Raw genomic sequence first — 14,420 nt, 5'->3', positions numbered from 1 at the left:
ATGCAGTAGTTACTGGGCATTTAAGTCTTTTATTGGCGATTTATATGCATGAGCTTGGGTTTAATTATATCACTATTTGTATTTAGTTTAAAAAAAAAAAGTATCTTGTCACCAGAATTACATGGAAAACACATTATAAAACACGTGACATGGGCAGCCCTGTTTATGGCTCAGTTTGATGGCTTAAAAATTGAGCGTTGAGACTACTTAATACAAAGAGCTGGGAATTAAAAGGTTCAGTATTGTTCTTATTTTCTTATTTATCTTAATTTTTTCGGTAATCCCCTCCCACCCCCCCCCCCCCAGGACTCGTGTCCCTCAGAACCATTTGGCTGTGTTTTCGTAATAGTAAGAGAAAACATGTGCCAAGGCAAGGCAAAGCCATAAAACCTGATTTTTTTTTTTTTTTTTTTTTAATAAACTCTCTTCGTACAGCAGGCCGAATGGGATTTATGGCACCTGCTGCAGGTCGCTTTTGTACATCATAAGAGAGACATTGACTAGCAGAATGGGAAAGTGCTATTCGTAGCTATTGTGAGTTACTAAAGCCATATTCACCTGTGCGCTAATTTACGTTCGGAGTGAGCGACTGGGCCCTTCCGGGCCTCGGAACAGCATGGAAATCAGCAGTCGTTCACTTGGGATGGATGGCATCACATCACACCTCCAGCGCACGCTGTAGCAGCGTTACTAACAAAAAGACTCGAGACACAGAACTCTGGGAACATGTACTTTACTGTACCTCAGTGTGTCTCAGCAGCAGTACTTGACAGAATGCACTGAAAGTCACAACAGAAACAGAACTGTGTGGGGCTCAGTAACGAAAACAACACAGCGCTTTCTCTCTCTCTCTCTCATAAGTAGGTTCATTCTAGATTAAATAAATAGCCGAGTAGCACTGCTGTCTCACCACGCCTGCCTCGTGCGAGAGGACATGGGTTCAGTCCCAGCTCGGCCTGTGTGGAGTTTGCATGTTCTCCATGTGCCTGCATGGCTTTCCTCCAGGTGCTCTGGTTTCCTCCCACAGTCCAAAGACATGCTGTTCAGATTCCCCCATAGTGTGAGTGACAGAGAGAGAGAGTGTGTTCCACTGATGTAAGGATGAGTGACCCAGTGTAAGTAGTGTATCTAGCAGTGTAAATCACCTTGGTGAATAAGGTGTGTGCGCTAGTAACACTACATAGAGTTCATTGGAGGTTGCTTTGGAGAAAAGCATCTGTTAAATGAAGTAATTGAGACATAGGTGCAATTGTGTAGAAATCACTGGGGCAACTGTACTGTTCTGTGCAGGCAGTGCCAGAAGTGAGGATGAGGAGAAAACTAGAGCCTATTATGGTCAATGGCTCACACAGCCTCCAAAGAGGTGATCACCATGAAGTACTTTAGTCACCAAATCATTCATTTAAGGTGCACAAACATCTCCAGCAGTTTTAATTTAGAAATTTTACAACACTGAGATGCAGCACATGCACATGCTGTCTGAAACCGCTTGACCCAAGCAGGGTCACGGCCAGCCGGAGCCTAACCCGGCAAACCAGGGTGCAAGGCTGGAGGGGGAGGGGACGCACCGAGGACAGGATGCCAGTCCATCGCAAGGCTCCCCAAGCAGGACTCGAACCCCAGACCGACTGGAGTGCAGGACCCAGCCAGACCTGCTACACCACCACACCCCCTGAGATGCAGCAGCCTTCACTAAATTTTTTTCTGTGTGGTATCATATCTTGATCAACAGCGCTCATGTAGAAAAGGTACAAATACCATTGACTTATACAGTATATACCATGTTGTTTGTTCAGATTCTTCAGTTTTGGTCTCATATTTTCTTTCATATTTTGGTTTTAGTTATATTTTAACAACATTCATGTTAAGGTGGAGAGGGAATTGTTGTCGAATGACTGCGGCCCAATATTTTACCTTAGTTTGCAAAAAGGCATTTTTATCCTTAACAGCTATTTTTATGGGTAATTCTCTGCTGATATCATAAGACTTTGTAAACATTCATCTCAACCATTAGTATAGAAGCTGAAAGAAACCTCAACACATATAAAGTGTGTTTTTATTTCTTTAATTGTTATGTAGATAAAAAGTAACCATCTCATTAGACTGTGTTGTGGGCCATCTTAAGGGGTTGTTAGGGGTAAACATCTTATTAAATTATCCAGTGCTTGTCCTCTTCTTCCGCTGCCAGATGCTCAAGGCCATTCCCTGTGCTCTTCCCACCAGGTCCTAGTGCTACCTCGTTGTGTTGGCCTGAGCTGTCGCTCTGCGGGACTCCACAAAGTCCACCATTACCACCTGTGCCTCTCCCAGCCTCCTGATACACCTGCGCACGGCACGCAAGACATGCTGGAGCCGCCGGTCTAGGGCACGCAGGTGGGGTTCGGTGAGCACAGGATGCAAGGCGTCATGCCTCAGGGACTCTCTCATCACTTCACTCAGCTGGTAGTCCTCCTGGGACAGCAGCTTGAGCCTCAGGAGGGTAGACTTCTTAATTCTGGCCCAGCATGAAATATAAACACATATTATGGACTTTGTCAGTATTTTGAAGAGCATTCCAATAGATCTAACGTGTCATCACGTGCTTATGTAAAATTATAATGTGTATCCTAATTGCTCAGACTTCTACTGTGGATTTTGTTGCCAGTTTCATAATGTTCCAGTTGAGCTTCTCATTTTCAGTTAATATTAGTGATATTGCAGAGTTCTTTGAAACTATTATGCAGACCTCTAATTGTGTGAAACCATATACCTCTGGTTGTCTAGGCCAAGTGGCCATGTGTTGTGTTGGAGGCAGGAGACAGCAGCCACTGAGGCACTGAGCGTGAATTGATCATGTCCACCACTTACATGCAGCATTGTGTCAACGGTGCCAGAATTGACATCTCATCATGGGAGTGTCTTCCAAACCTGCAAGACAGGGCAAAATCAAAGAAGGTCTTAGTAGATGGGTATATAGGTGAAATAAAGGCTTCTATAACAATATTGTATCTCTGTAAGCTACACACCCTCTGGCATTGTCAAGGTGAAGAAGAAAGCCATCATCTCCAAACTTGGTGAAGATCTCATAGTGGTGTCGGTCCATATTTCCTGAGAAAGGAAAAGAAATGTAGCACTAGGTTTGCATTTGCTGTATTCCAGGGAATGATCGTGAGTATCGTACTCAATACGACTTGCAAGAATGAGCAGCATACCAAGCATTTCTCAGAAGTAGGAAGATGTGTAATTTTCTCTTTGCATATTTAGTGAAGAAGGATTTTAGAATTTTGTTTACCTGTGAGGAAGTCAAATATGGCCATATCTATGATATTAAGCAGTCTGTTCCCTGAGTTGTAGGGATAAAGCTGCTTAATTGAGTCACAGTAGAATGGATTAACTTCCCATCTGTAAAAGAGATTATTACATTATGGTAAGAAAGTAGCTCATCCAGATGACAAACGCAAACATTTAAAAATGTTTAAATTCTGAGTGCATCACTTAAAATGAATACAGACGACTAAAGAGAACTGGCATGAATGCTTGGAGAATGTAGAAGTGTAGACATACAAAAGAAGGCTCATGTCTGAATGGCATCTGTGTTGCAGCTGGAGCCGCGCTGTAATTTGGTGGTCAGTGTGAGCGGCCGTCTTACTCTTCCTTCCCGGCGAAGGTATACGAGCGGATCCAGGGGCTGGGGATGGAGATGCGTGGAGCGATGCTCAGGCCGGGTAGGTAGGCCGACATTGAGCCCTCTAGCGTGTCCGGGTTCCCGCACACGGCATATTCCGTCTTGCACACGTACAAGCACTTGGCGAAGAAGCATCTGTTGCCCGCTGTAGGCCGAAGAAGAAATGAGTGCGGCTTGTTAGCGTTGCACAGACTTCGTGCCGTATCTTCCGTTCATCACGTGGCATGTACCACCTGTCATGACATCGCACTCATATCCGTCTCTCTATTCTCTAAAGCACCACTGTCTGGTGAGGTAGAACTTTCCCCAACCCTCACCCTCTTTCCCCAGCTTCACATTCTCCAGTCGCCCTTGTCTAAAGAGTGCTGATCTCTTCTGTTGAAATTGCACCAAGGCTCATGGTCAAGTGACCTGCCAGTTCGGCATTTCTCCCTCGGAAACCAATGGTCGCTCCTGCCGTGCTCAGCCGACCGCATCGGATTTTTGCACACGGCTTGGACCTTGCTTCGTGTCCACTCTCTGTACTTCTGCAAGCGCATACTGCGTGCCCGTGTCAGCTGTGTACTGAGGTGTGTTTCCATCCCCCCTGCTGCCTCTGGGCTGCAGCGCAGACTCTCACCCGGAGAGGTGAAGAAGACACTCCTCAGCTCTTCATTGTGCGTCGTGTATAGGATCTCCTCGGTGACATTGACCAGCTTCCCAGCCACAGGGGGGACTCTGCGGAAGTCTAGTATCCTGTCAGAGGGGATTTTGTACACAGTGTCAGTGTCCTCCATAGGCACCGGGGACACAGTGGGATACATCAAGATCTGAGGCACTCAAGTTGGTCCCTTGCTTTATTTCCTCAGTTATGTCTCCGAAAATGTCTGTTACGTTTCTATTAGAACGGCTCATTTTAAACGGCAGTCATGCAGCTAACGCAGTCATTTCGCGCCTCGTCGAGTGCTGCGCGGCTCCTCTAGCGTTTCCTTCCGTCCAAATTGTCCGCGCTGTATCGCAAGGCCTGTTTTTTTCCTTATTATATGCTTGGCGGACGCCTCTATCCACGACTTCTGTTAAGCACAGTTAATTACATACTCGGTAAGAGGATGACACCCGTCTTTCCCCGCAGATATAATTTTTGCAACCACGAATGTCATTGCGGAAACCTTTTAGGCCTCCCTGGCAGCTTTCCCATTGTTCTGTCATGGAAAGAAAAAGGACCCCGTAGCCCACTGTCCCCTGACTGTGAACTGCGCGCAAACACATTTCAGACGCTGACATGTTTTTTAAGTGGAGCCGATCAGTTGCAAAATTCAGCCCTGTCATGTCTTAGCTATGCAAACTAAAACATTTTGCAACTTTGAGGCACAAACCTCAAATGAGGTTTCGCAGGTGAGTCAACAGCCGTACGGTTACTAAGAATTTCGACACTTAACTGAGAACGTACCGAGAATTTAGGGAGGTATCAGATAGACACGCAGCGTATTCTTCAGCGTTTATTCGCTGCATTTCATACTTAATACAGACTACAATTTAACGCACTCTTATCAGAAGTCTGATGGAGTCACCCTTCCCTATATTATCTCGCTGGGTTAGAAACAACAGCTTTGGTCAGAAAGGTCTACCTATAAATACAACTTACACCAATATGTTCGGCAATGGAACCATGCCAGTATCCGACTCAGTGTGCAGTGTACTGGATTTTTGCTTCAAGTTAAAGAAAGGCACGGCAAAAAAACATCTCTCTCAGTTTATTTTGCTGTGTTATACTACTTTGTACCCTCGTGCCCCTTGAGGCCATGTTTTCAAGCTCATGCATGCTGCCAGCACTCCATCTGCTGCAGGCTTATCAAGCCGCACGCCTGTCTTAATAACAATAATCTTACGAGGCTTTAATGAACGTTGCTGGAATGTTGGCAGAACTCACCTGGCAATTAGAGTAGATTCTACTAACCTCTGGGTTTAGAGACATTCGGCTCAGTGTCAGCAGTAAGGATACTGAGGCCTGTCCACAAAATCTAACCGCTTTTCCCGGTTTGGTTCAAAATGAAAAACAGGCTTGCTATTTATAGAAAAGACATTCTAAATGTGTTTTAAACCTGTAAAAAAGTTTCCAATAAAACTTTGAATTACCTTCGTGTCATGGCGGGCAATTTAAAAGGCTGCATTTTTGTGTGTTTGGGCCTTTTCATTGTTTTCCTTTTACCAGCACTATGGTAAATCTGCAACATGCTTGGTCTAGTTTAAATTGCGACAGACTACGGATCAGACTTAAACAAATCCCACCCGATCCAACAGGTCGAATACTGAAATACAGATTATGACTTTTTCAGATCCAGTGTTTCTTCACAGAAGTGCAATAAGGATGATTGACAGCAAAAAACAGCTGAGTTTGTCACACAAACCACTTTACATTTTCCAAGAACCTATTAAGTAAACAGTGTAAGACTAACAAGGTTGAATGACAGTTTCATAAGATTATACCCTTTAGATGTTTTTTATTAATATTGTTCTTAATGAGTCTTAGTGAGCAAGAAGGTTGAATATTTGCACTATAAAATTATTATTCAAAGCAGGACTGGATGGTACGGTCACCCATTGTCACTTCTCCATTGGCTGTATGTGTCTGGAAGATAAATTATCCAAAGCTGTTATCCAAGGGTGTGGTGGTACAACGGGTTTGACTGGGTCCCACTCGGTGGGTCTGGGGTTCGAGGCCTGCTTCGGGTGCTTTGTGATGGACTGGTGTCCTGTCCTGGGTGTGTCCCCTCCAGCCTTGTGCCCTGCGTTGCCAGGTTAGGCTCTGGTTTGCCATGATCCTGCTTGGGGCAAGCCGCTTCAGACTGTGTGTGTTATTCAAGGAGGTACTGACCATATGTGAACTGGGTCAGATTCCATCACTGTCCTAGCATGGAGAACCAACTGCAGTGGTACATGTGGAAAACTTGTTCTGTACCCCAACAGAGTATATTTTCGACTAAGCTTGTCAAAACAACGGTGTGATGCTGTACGCTGTAAAGACAATCCCAGACAATCAACAATGCTTACCTATCCAAGTGAAAAGCTGCTATTTCGGCATTGTGTCTTTGCAGATCGACAAAGTAAAAGCAGTCCTCTGGAGTTTCCTGGTCTCTTGCTTGCCTGATGGTACAAGGTTGAGAAAGAAAGCAACGTCATGAATGGCATTGACATGAATTCTTACTCAATGTCATTTATGAAATGTTCTCTTGTGAAACAAGTACGTTTTTACCTGAGAAGAAAGACTCACCTCATGGGTTTGAACATGGCTTTTCCAAAATCCTGCAGCTTCAAAGCAAGCTTCAGGTGATGTCCACTGGGCTTCACCACTAAAGAGTAAGGTAGAAGATGCTACCCAAAGCCATGCACATTTAACTAATGGTTTTATGTGTTTTTACTTATTTTGTTTTCTTAGAGAAAATTAGGAAATATAATTATGTTTTTTTTCCTTGCTTTGGGGAGGAAAAAAATCCATTAAACAATTAATTACATCTACACTGTCAAATGAGCCCTGTCCATTTATAAAAGGCACTTTTAGTCATCAAGGAGATTATATTTACATCTTATTTGTTAGAAGTTTTCCCTGCAAATACGTCCAAAAACTGAGATGGAAGCACCAGTTTGGCTCTTATCTTTTGTCAGTCCCATTTCCACCATCCTTTAATTTGTTTAATGTTCTTCCCTTCTCTGAGTCTCTTCAAAAACAGCTTTAATTGCAGAGATTTTTCTTTAGAAAACTAGTTTGGTAAAATGCAATTAATTCTGTGGCTGGTATCAGTCTTACTTTGTCTAGAACTATTCTTTTAACTATATAACCATTGCCTTCAGGGTGTTTTATGTCGGTCATGCCGTGTTTATCATATCAATGCATCACAATCTCTGCCTTTCAAATACGGAATATACAATAGAAAACACAAACAACTCAGGAATCATAATGCATGTTGTTTGTTATGTTGGGGGAAGTCTGGATTTGTGTGAATTCTCAAAACTGAAAAGAAATAGGAGAGAAAAAAAGTGAGTGTTTTTTAAACCTTGGCAGCGTTTAATGTAGCTGTGGTTTGGAACACACTCTTTGTTTTGAGCAAACGCGGTGGTGGAGCTTCAGATCCTGGAACGTGTTCATGGACACTTGGTTATGTCTGATTGGGGCTTGTGAGTGCTGTATTATTGGTATTTTAGGTCGACAGAGAGGTTATTGCGTCCCAGAGGAAGCTGGATGTGTTAGCAGGGCGGATTACCCACTCTCCTGCCCACAAAGATGAAAAAAGTTACAAAGTACAGTGTGTAGCTACATGCTTGTTGCACTGTTTTTTTTCATTTTGAAAGTTAATGTGTGATTTGCATTTACTTAGGGTGTAAGTTTATGATGACACACAAGAAACCTCAAAAGAAATAATTAAATTGTCCATGAATGAGATTGGGGGTATGGTGGTGCAGTGGGTTTAGCCTATGCCTGCTCTCTGGGGGGTTTGGGGTTCAAGCCCTGCTTGGGGTGCCCTCCAACGGACTGGTGTCCCGTCCTGGTTGTGTCCCCTCCTGCCTTGCGCCCTCTATTGCTGGGTTAGGTTCTGGCTCACTGCAACCCTGCTGAGGGTGTGGGTGGGTGGGATTGGAAGCAGATAACAACTGCAAGCAGCTGTACGTTGCTGATGAAGTGCTTGATGTCTTGTATATTTTGACACCTCATGGGGACACTAGTGTGGGGAATTCAGCTGTACTCTCCCATAGTAAAAACAACCAATGTCAACAGAAGTAGGCCCTCATGGTTAGATTTAAGGATCACTGAAACATTTCTCAGCCCTGTAGAGCTCTTCTGGTCCTTGCATTGGCCAAAGATCTAGCAAGAAAAAATTCCAGGCAAAGAGCCGCTAGAGGAAACAGATTTCCCTGATCTGTAGTACTAAAGGCAGCAATCTTAACCATATCACCAAAAGGTCAGGGCATTTCAGCAAGGCTGCCAAGACTGAGAAATAAGCAGAACTATTTAAAACAATTTCTGATGCTAAAAGCGCATTAAAATAAACAAAATCTATTTACTCGTATTTCTATTTAGTAGTAACCTTCTTGTTTTAGAGAACAAACTCACCTTGTGTGCAGTCACATGTTCCTTTGAGTGCTTTTTCATCTTGTGTGTAGTCTGTATGGTAGAGAAGATATTTATTTAATTGTTACCGAGATGTATATCTACAGTATGTATGTAAATATTCATCCAAAGAGAAAGGTGGATTTTGACAACAAAGTGTTCCTTCAGTCCACTTACTCTCAGTCTCCACCATCTGTTAAAGCCTCTGGTTTTATAGTATTAATTTGTGCCATATTTTCTCTGAATATAGTAATCTTGATTCCCACCACGTTTCAACTCTGACTGGCTTACCTGTTCAGATTTTGTATTTCTACCTTTCATTATCCCTAATTCATGAACCTTTCCAACTGTTCACATTCATCACCTGTCTTTAAAATGTTATGCATGCTTACCTTTCTTTTTATCTTCTTTTGTTTTTTTCTACTGAATCATTTTGCTACTCTCTTGAGCTCACCATATGAAAACAAACCATACCTTGACCCCTCAAGTTTCTAGAGTTAATATTTCTTAACTGCAATTTCTGTTTGAAAACACTTTCGTGAGTTGTCATACTGCCTCGGTATTGTTTAAAAGATCTTTCACAATTACTTGATCCTTCCCATTATATGATGTCCCAATTCTGAGGTTCTTTGTTCTAACAGCACTCTTATACAGTTAGGTTTCATGGAGACTAATACTTTCTCTAGGGGTGTTCCCCAAGGCTCTGTTTTGAGTCCACTTCTGTTGTAGTGTTAATTGTATACTGGCTTATGTTGTGATTTTCATGATTTTCAGAAATGTGCAAACAACTTCTAGACTGCTGGAAGCAATCCAGCATTTTTAAAGTCATGACTGTAGTTTCACTGAGGAAATTACCATCATATTGCTGAAGATTCCATATTTCCACATGTGCTCCTTTACTTGGCTTCCTTCTCCTGCATTTTGTCATTTCATTTTACCAGCCTTTTTCTTAATTCTTATAATTGTATATGTGTTTCCACCTGGCAAACCCTGCTCATGTATATTTGCATGTTTTGTTATCACTTACCTTTTCTTATCACCTAATGATGCATGTTCCTATGATTCACAGCACCTCAGCTGGACTTAGACCTATTGATTTATTTCAACTCATGAATCACTGTGTGAGAAGAGTGCTCTATAAAATAAATTGAATTGAATTGAATTGAATTGAATTGAATTGAAAGTACACACCGATTTTATTACCACTACTCTGGGATCATACCTGCACTAATGACCTTTTGGTTCTTCATATCCTGGAGAAGCTGGTCAATACTGGGGTCATCTCTGGCATAGAGAGCAAACCGATTGATTCCCAGATGGAACTTGAGCCAGCTGGCCTCAGTGTTGAAGGTACCCTCACGATCAGGTAAAGAGATATTGGCGGCCGCTGCAGCTTCATTGTAGTATTTCTGTTGCCTGAATGAGCAGAGACGCAAGACTCAAGATTTCCCATTTGAAATGTTTCAGAGCTTTCACCTGGGTCTGCGTCATTCCTTTTGGTCTTGGTTCAGCCTAAATTGTGAAATTACTTATGACAGAGATGTAACAGATGTGCAAATAACACAAGGCAGTCTAACATGCATAACCTGTATGTCATACCACAGACAGGGGTCTGAGCCACAAAGCTGCACTTATGCTGCAACCAGCTCATCAAGACAACCAACTATGTTCTAAAGAACGTGAGTCATCAAATAGCTGGGTGTTCCAGCATGAGTAGGCACTCTGCACTGCTCCCTATGAAGTGGCTCAATTCACAGAGTCCTAGACGTGCACATGAAACACAAAGACAGCAGCATTGTGTCTCAGAGATATCCCCACGCTTAAACTACCACTGCAGCCCAACAAGGATCATTTCTCAAAATGTTCCTACATACGGTTTTGTATGCTTGAATGAGCAAATAAATAAAAAAGCATTTTCACACAAACTTGTATTTTTTTGGAGGAAAACATTTTGAATGGCAGCATTCCAAGCAGAAAGCCCACGTATAAATCAAAACATGAAGCCTTATCCACAGGACACTGCAGAGGAAGCTTTGTTTTCTCTTCCTTGATATCCTACCACTTCTATAGCAGGGTAGGGACATTTCACCATGTTACATAAACAACCAAATCAGCACATGTGAACCAGTGTTTGTTGATTTGCCAGTGGGCCACAGCTGTCATTTCCCTTGTCCCTGCTGGTTTAGCAGGGTGGAGGTCTGCATGAGGTGATCCTCAGCACTCATCACAGTACTTAATCATCACCCAGGCCTGGTAATCAGCGCTTTCTACCACAAGCCACAGACCAGAAGTACATTGTGCAATGTGGCCTAATTTACGTAGTCCTTGGTGGGCAAGACTAGATGAGAATGGACATGCAGGGGGATCTCAGTGGTCCAGAGGAGTAGCCTGTAGTGGGATCTGAAGAATGCCCATCAAACATTCCCACAGTGATGTCCCAACAACACACAATGCATATTTACATGATCTCCACAGCTTGAGCAAACCTTCTACGTGATTATGACAGCAGCAAGGCTTGAGGAGCTTTTCAGCCTGCAAATCCTGATATTTTTTTTAAGTTTAATAAGCTGTTGCAACATTCTGCAACACTCTTGCCCAGGGGCATCAATTACAAGTGCAAATTTAGATACGTGTGGAAAAAAATAAATATATAAATACGTATAAAATATATAATTCTCTCTATTATAGCAGTAAAAGTTTAATCTCCCTGGGCTCCCGCGATGTGCGCTTATGGCCAGGGATCTGTGGATGCCAAACACACTCAGTGGCATAACTATAGTAGATTATATAGTAACTCTTCCACCACTGTTAAAAAGTCCCACATTTGAGACACAACAAAAAGCTAGAATCTTTTTATAGCTTATAGAGATTTATAGCCAGATCAGAGCAGTCTGTAATTTGTTTGCTCCCTCTTAAACAGGTACCTGATTAAGTTTCCAGATCAATATGTGCCATTGAAATGGAAAAAAAAAGATGCATTTCACAACCGATTAATTTCATGTAATCCTTCCTACAATTATCATTACCTCAAAAACCTGCTTTAAAAGTCACATTAGATTGTTTTTTCCATAACAACATGTATGACATAATATGGATAAAATGAACCCCATTTGAAAGTGAATGAGAAACAGTTCCAGAATTCTTCCATATAAGTGACCATTTCTGGTTTTTTCGACAGGAAAGATGAAGTGTGTTTGCCAATGCGAATCTGTGGACCATGGAAGTTCGCAACCACATCCTTTGTGCCAGTGACTCTGCCCACCGCAGCCACAGGCCACAACAAGGTGTGTGTACACTGGCAAAATACACTCACCAATCAATTCCAGAAGCGCTGATGCCTGGGAATCTTGTAAGAGTTTTCAACTTTGTTTCCCAGTATCAAATAATTCTCCACACATGTGATTAGCCAGTTTCAGTTGACTGTAACAATCGTCCAAAAATATCAGAATAGTTTTATTTAAAGGCGCCAGAGATTCTATGACACGTTCGGTACGGATGTGCAGCCTGTGTTTCTTGCAGCTGCTTGCAGCATCACAGCAAGTTGTGGTGACAAATGTGGCATGATGTGCTGTGGAAGGAGCACGCTGTGGAAGAAGTGTGCTTACCTTTCCCAGCGGGACACTTTCCTCCGGTAGTAACTCATCAGCTCGTCTGGCTGGAGCAGGTTCCCCTCTGCTCCCAGATCTGGGTTGCGGAAGTTGTAGAGCGGATGGGTAAAAAGCCATTGCAGCTTGGACGCCCATTCCTTGCCCTCTGGCTTTCTGGGGGTGGACGTGGCCCCCTGTCCCTCCCCTGTATCGGTAGCTGCGGCGGAGGAGTTGGACAGCCAGGGGGATGCGCGCCAGTCACCCTGGCTGGCATTGCCAGCCCACAACTCAGAACAAGGGCACCCTTGACCCTCCCCGGAGTACTTCTCCCGCAACTTGGGCAGCAGCACAAAGTAAACGTCGGCGGTGAAGACAGCTGTCAAGGTGACGGCCACCAGCAGCCTGTCCCTCCTCATCCACATGGTCGAGGCTGAGTGCCGTGCGGCCGCCTCTCCCCTGCTCACATTCCTCCTGCTCTGGCGCACGGCGCTGCTGTGCCGGCAGACCGAGGCCCCCCCACTCCCAGGCAGCGCTCCACACGCACCTTCCCACTTCCCTGTAGACACGGCCCCCAGACACGCAGGCAGCCAGTGAGAGCGCGCCGGCCCACCAGCACTTTCACCCCTGAGCAGGCTCTTCTTCTTTTTTAAATATCACACTTCTCATTTCCTGGTGTACATTACAGCTTCCTTTTGTCTTTTTTGGGTTGTGAACCCTCCCTACGTAAATGGGTTGTGAATGTTTCTAGACAGCAGATGAGAAATGGGCAAGGCTTTTCCCAGCCTCCCTCTGTGGTGTTACTATGGTATTTTGGAACGTTTATCGTTTTGTTTGGGCGTGCTGAACAAAAGCATGTGTTGAGGTCTTATTGTTTCAGGGGTTTGACTTTGACTTCCCAGGCTTGTGGTTAATCCAAGACATCTTTAAGGTGTGCATGAAAGGTGGCTTAAATGCAGAGGAACTGAATTTTCCAGAAATGCCTAACTGGATCATGGCTATTTTTAGTGTGTCTCCACGTTACATAAAAAGCCTTAATTTTACTCAACATTAACATTACAGCGTGTTAAAATGGGAGGTTACAGTCTAATGTCTGCTGCTGGTAAAAGTATTAACTCTGCCTTATTTGGGTCTCTGTTTATGTGTCTGGACTTTACCCCCAGGCTGTTTCCATCGGTTGCATTTTCTGGCTGATACTTTTTCTTCTGAAACATCACTGCAGTTTTGGGTGTTTTAGGCTCATATGGATCCGCGCCAAATAACACAATGTCATGAGAAGCTTCCTTCCCACAGTGAGAATTTCTAACATGGAATATCTTATTTTTCACTCCCAGTGAGCAGTCATTCGGTGTTACTGAGATTAATAATTGAATGCCGGAGTTTGTCTTTGTTTAAGTCCAGAGGTCGTTGATTTTCCAAGTCCTTTAGAAGAGCACTGTGCTTCTCAGAAAAAAAGACAAAACAAATTTAAACACGATATTATCCTTGTCCGTGCAGAGCGTGTCTGGCGTATCTCGCAAATAAATAATTCTGTGGTGTGAGAAGACGCTCTTGTTTTGCAGTTAACCTGACAAACCCTAACTCTGGTGTTAAGTGTTCCTCTTAAGGCCTTTGTCTGCTCCACATAACCACTGAGTTATTTAAAGTGTAATAACGTCTTAAAATGAACAGCCACAACAGCGCTCTCTGTAAAATAGGCGGTAGAGTAAAGGCAGGAGAAAAGCAAGAAAATCAATCAGATATATCCTTGCCATTCTAACTGTGTGCAGCTATCAAGTTTTCCCTTTAAAAATTTTAGCTCTTATCAATATCGGCTGTAATGGTATGAATGGTCGGAACTCACAATCGCACAGAAATGTGCTTCTCGGGCCACTCCAAGAAGAGTTTTTTTTCTGGGTGTGTCCTTCGTAATTTAAATCTGTTTTCATCGCATGATGTCATGAGAAACAAGTTCGGAGAAATCACAGCGTGTGTTAAGGGGCTCTAAGGGATTTCCCAAATTCAGTATAACTGAGAGATTCCCTTGAAATTGGTTTATCGGAGGGAAATGTCTGACAGTTCCACCTACAAAAAATACATGACACCTTCG

At 43.3% G+C, this 14,420-nt stretch overlaps 1 protein-coding gene across 1 annotated transcript; it reads right to left on the bottom strand.

Annotated features, from left to right (window-relative positions):
* Window positions 1-2,084: 2,084 nt before the first annotated feature.
* fam20a (FAM20A golgi associated secretory pathway pseudokinase) lies at window positions 2,085-12,976 on the bottom strand. The gene is made up of 11 exons (XM_018761466.1): window positions 12,353-12,976; window positions 9,970-10,163; window positions 8,751-8,801; window positions 6,915-6,993; window positions 6,695-6,787; window positions 4,284-4,399; window positions 3,629-3,809; window positions 3,272-3,381; window positions 3,006-3,087; window positions 2,848-2,907; window positions 2,085-2,494 (listed from the first exon to the last, which is right to left on the bottom strand). Exons 1-11 carry the CDS (start codon window positions 12,754-12,756, stop codon window positions 2,233-2,235), a joined length of 1,632 nt encoding a protein of 543 aa, XP_018616982.1. The 5' UTR covers window positions 12,757-12,976; the 3' UTR covers window positions 2,085-2,232.
* Between the last annotated feature and the right edge of the window lie 1,444 nt (window positions 12,977-14,420).

The sequence above is a fragment of the Scleropages formosus genome, chromosome 20 (genome assembly GCF_900964775.1).
Source record: "Scleropages formosus chromosome 20, fSclFor1.1, whole genome shotgun sequence".
NCBI classification, from domain to species: Eukaryota; Metazoa; Chordata; class Actinopteri; order Osteoglossiformes; family Osteoglossidae; genus Scleropages; species Scleropages formosus.
This window is presented reverse-complemented; position numbering and strand designations above follow the sequence as displayed.

Bases quoted from the DNA above. Each gene is read 5' to 3' on its own strand.
- fam20a (XM_018761466.1), bottom strand. From the start codon at position 12,756: ATGTGGATGAGGAGGGACAGGCTGCTGGTGGCCGTCACCTTGACAGCT. The intron at 8,802-9,969 runs GTATGATCCCAG...TCTACCATACAG, and splicing joins CCAAAAGGTCATTAGTGCAG to ACTACACACAAGATGAAAAA. The intron at 3,382-3,628 runs GTAAGACGGCCG...TCTCTTTTACAG, and splicing joins ACCTTCGCCGGGAAGGAAGA to ATGGGAAGTTAATCCATTCT.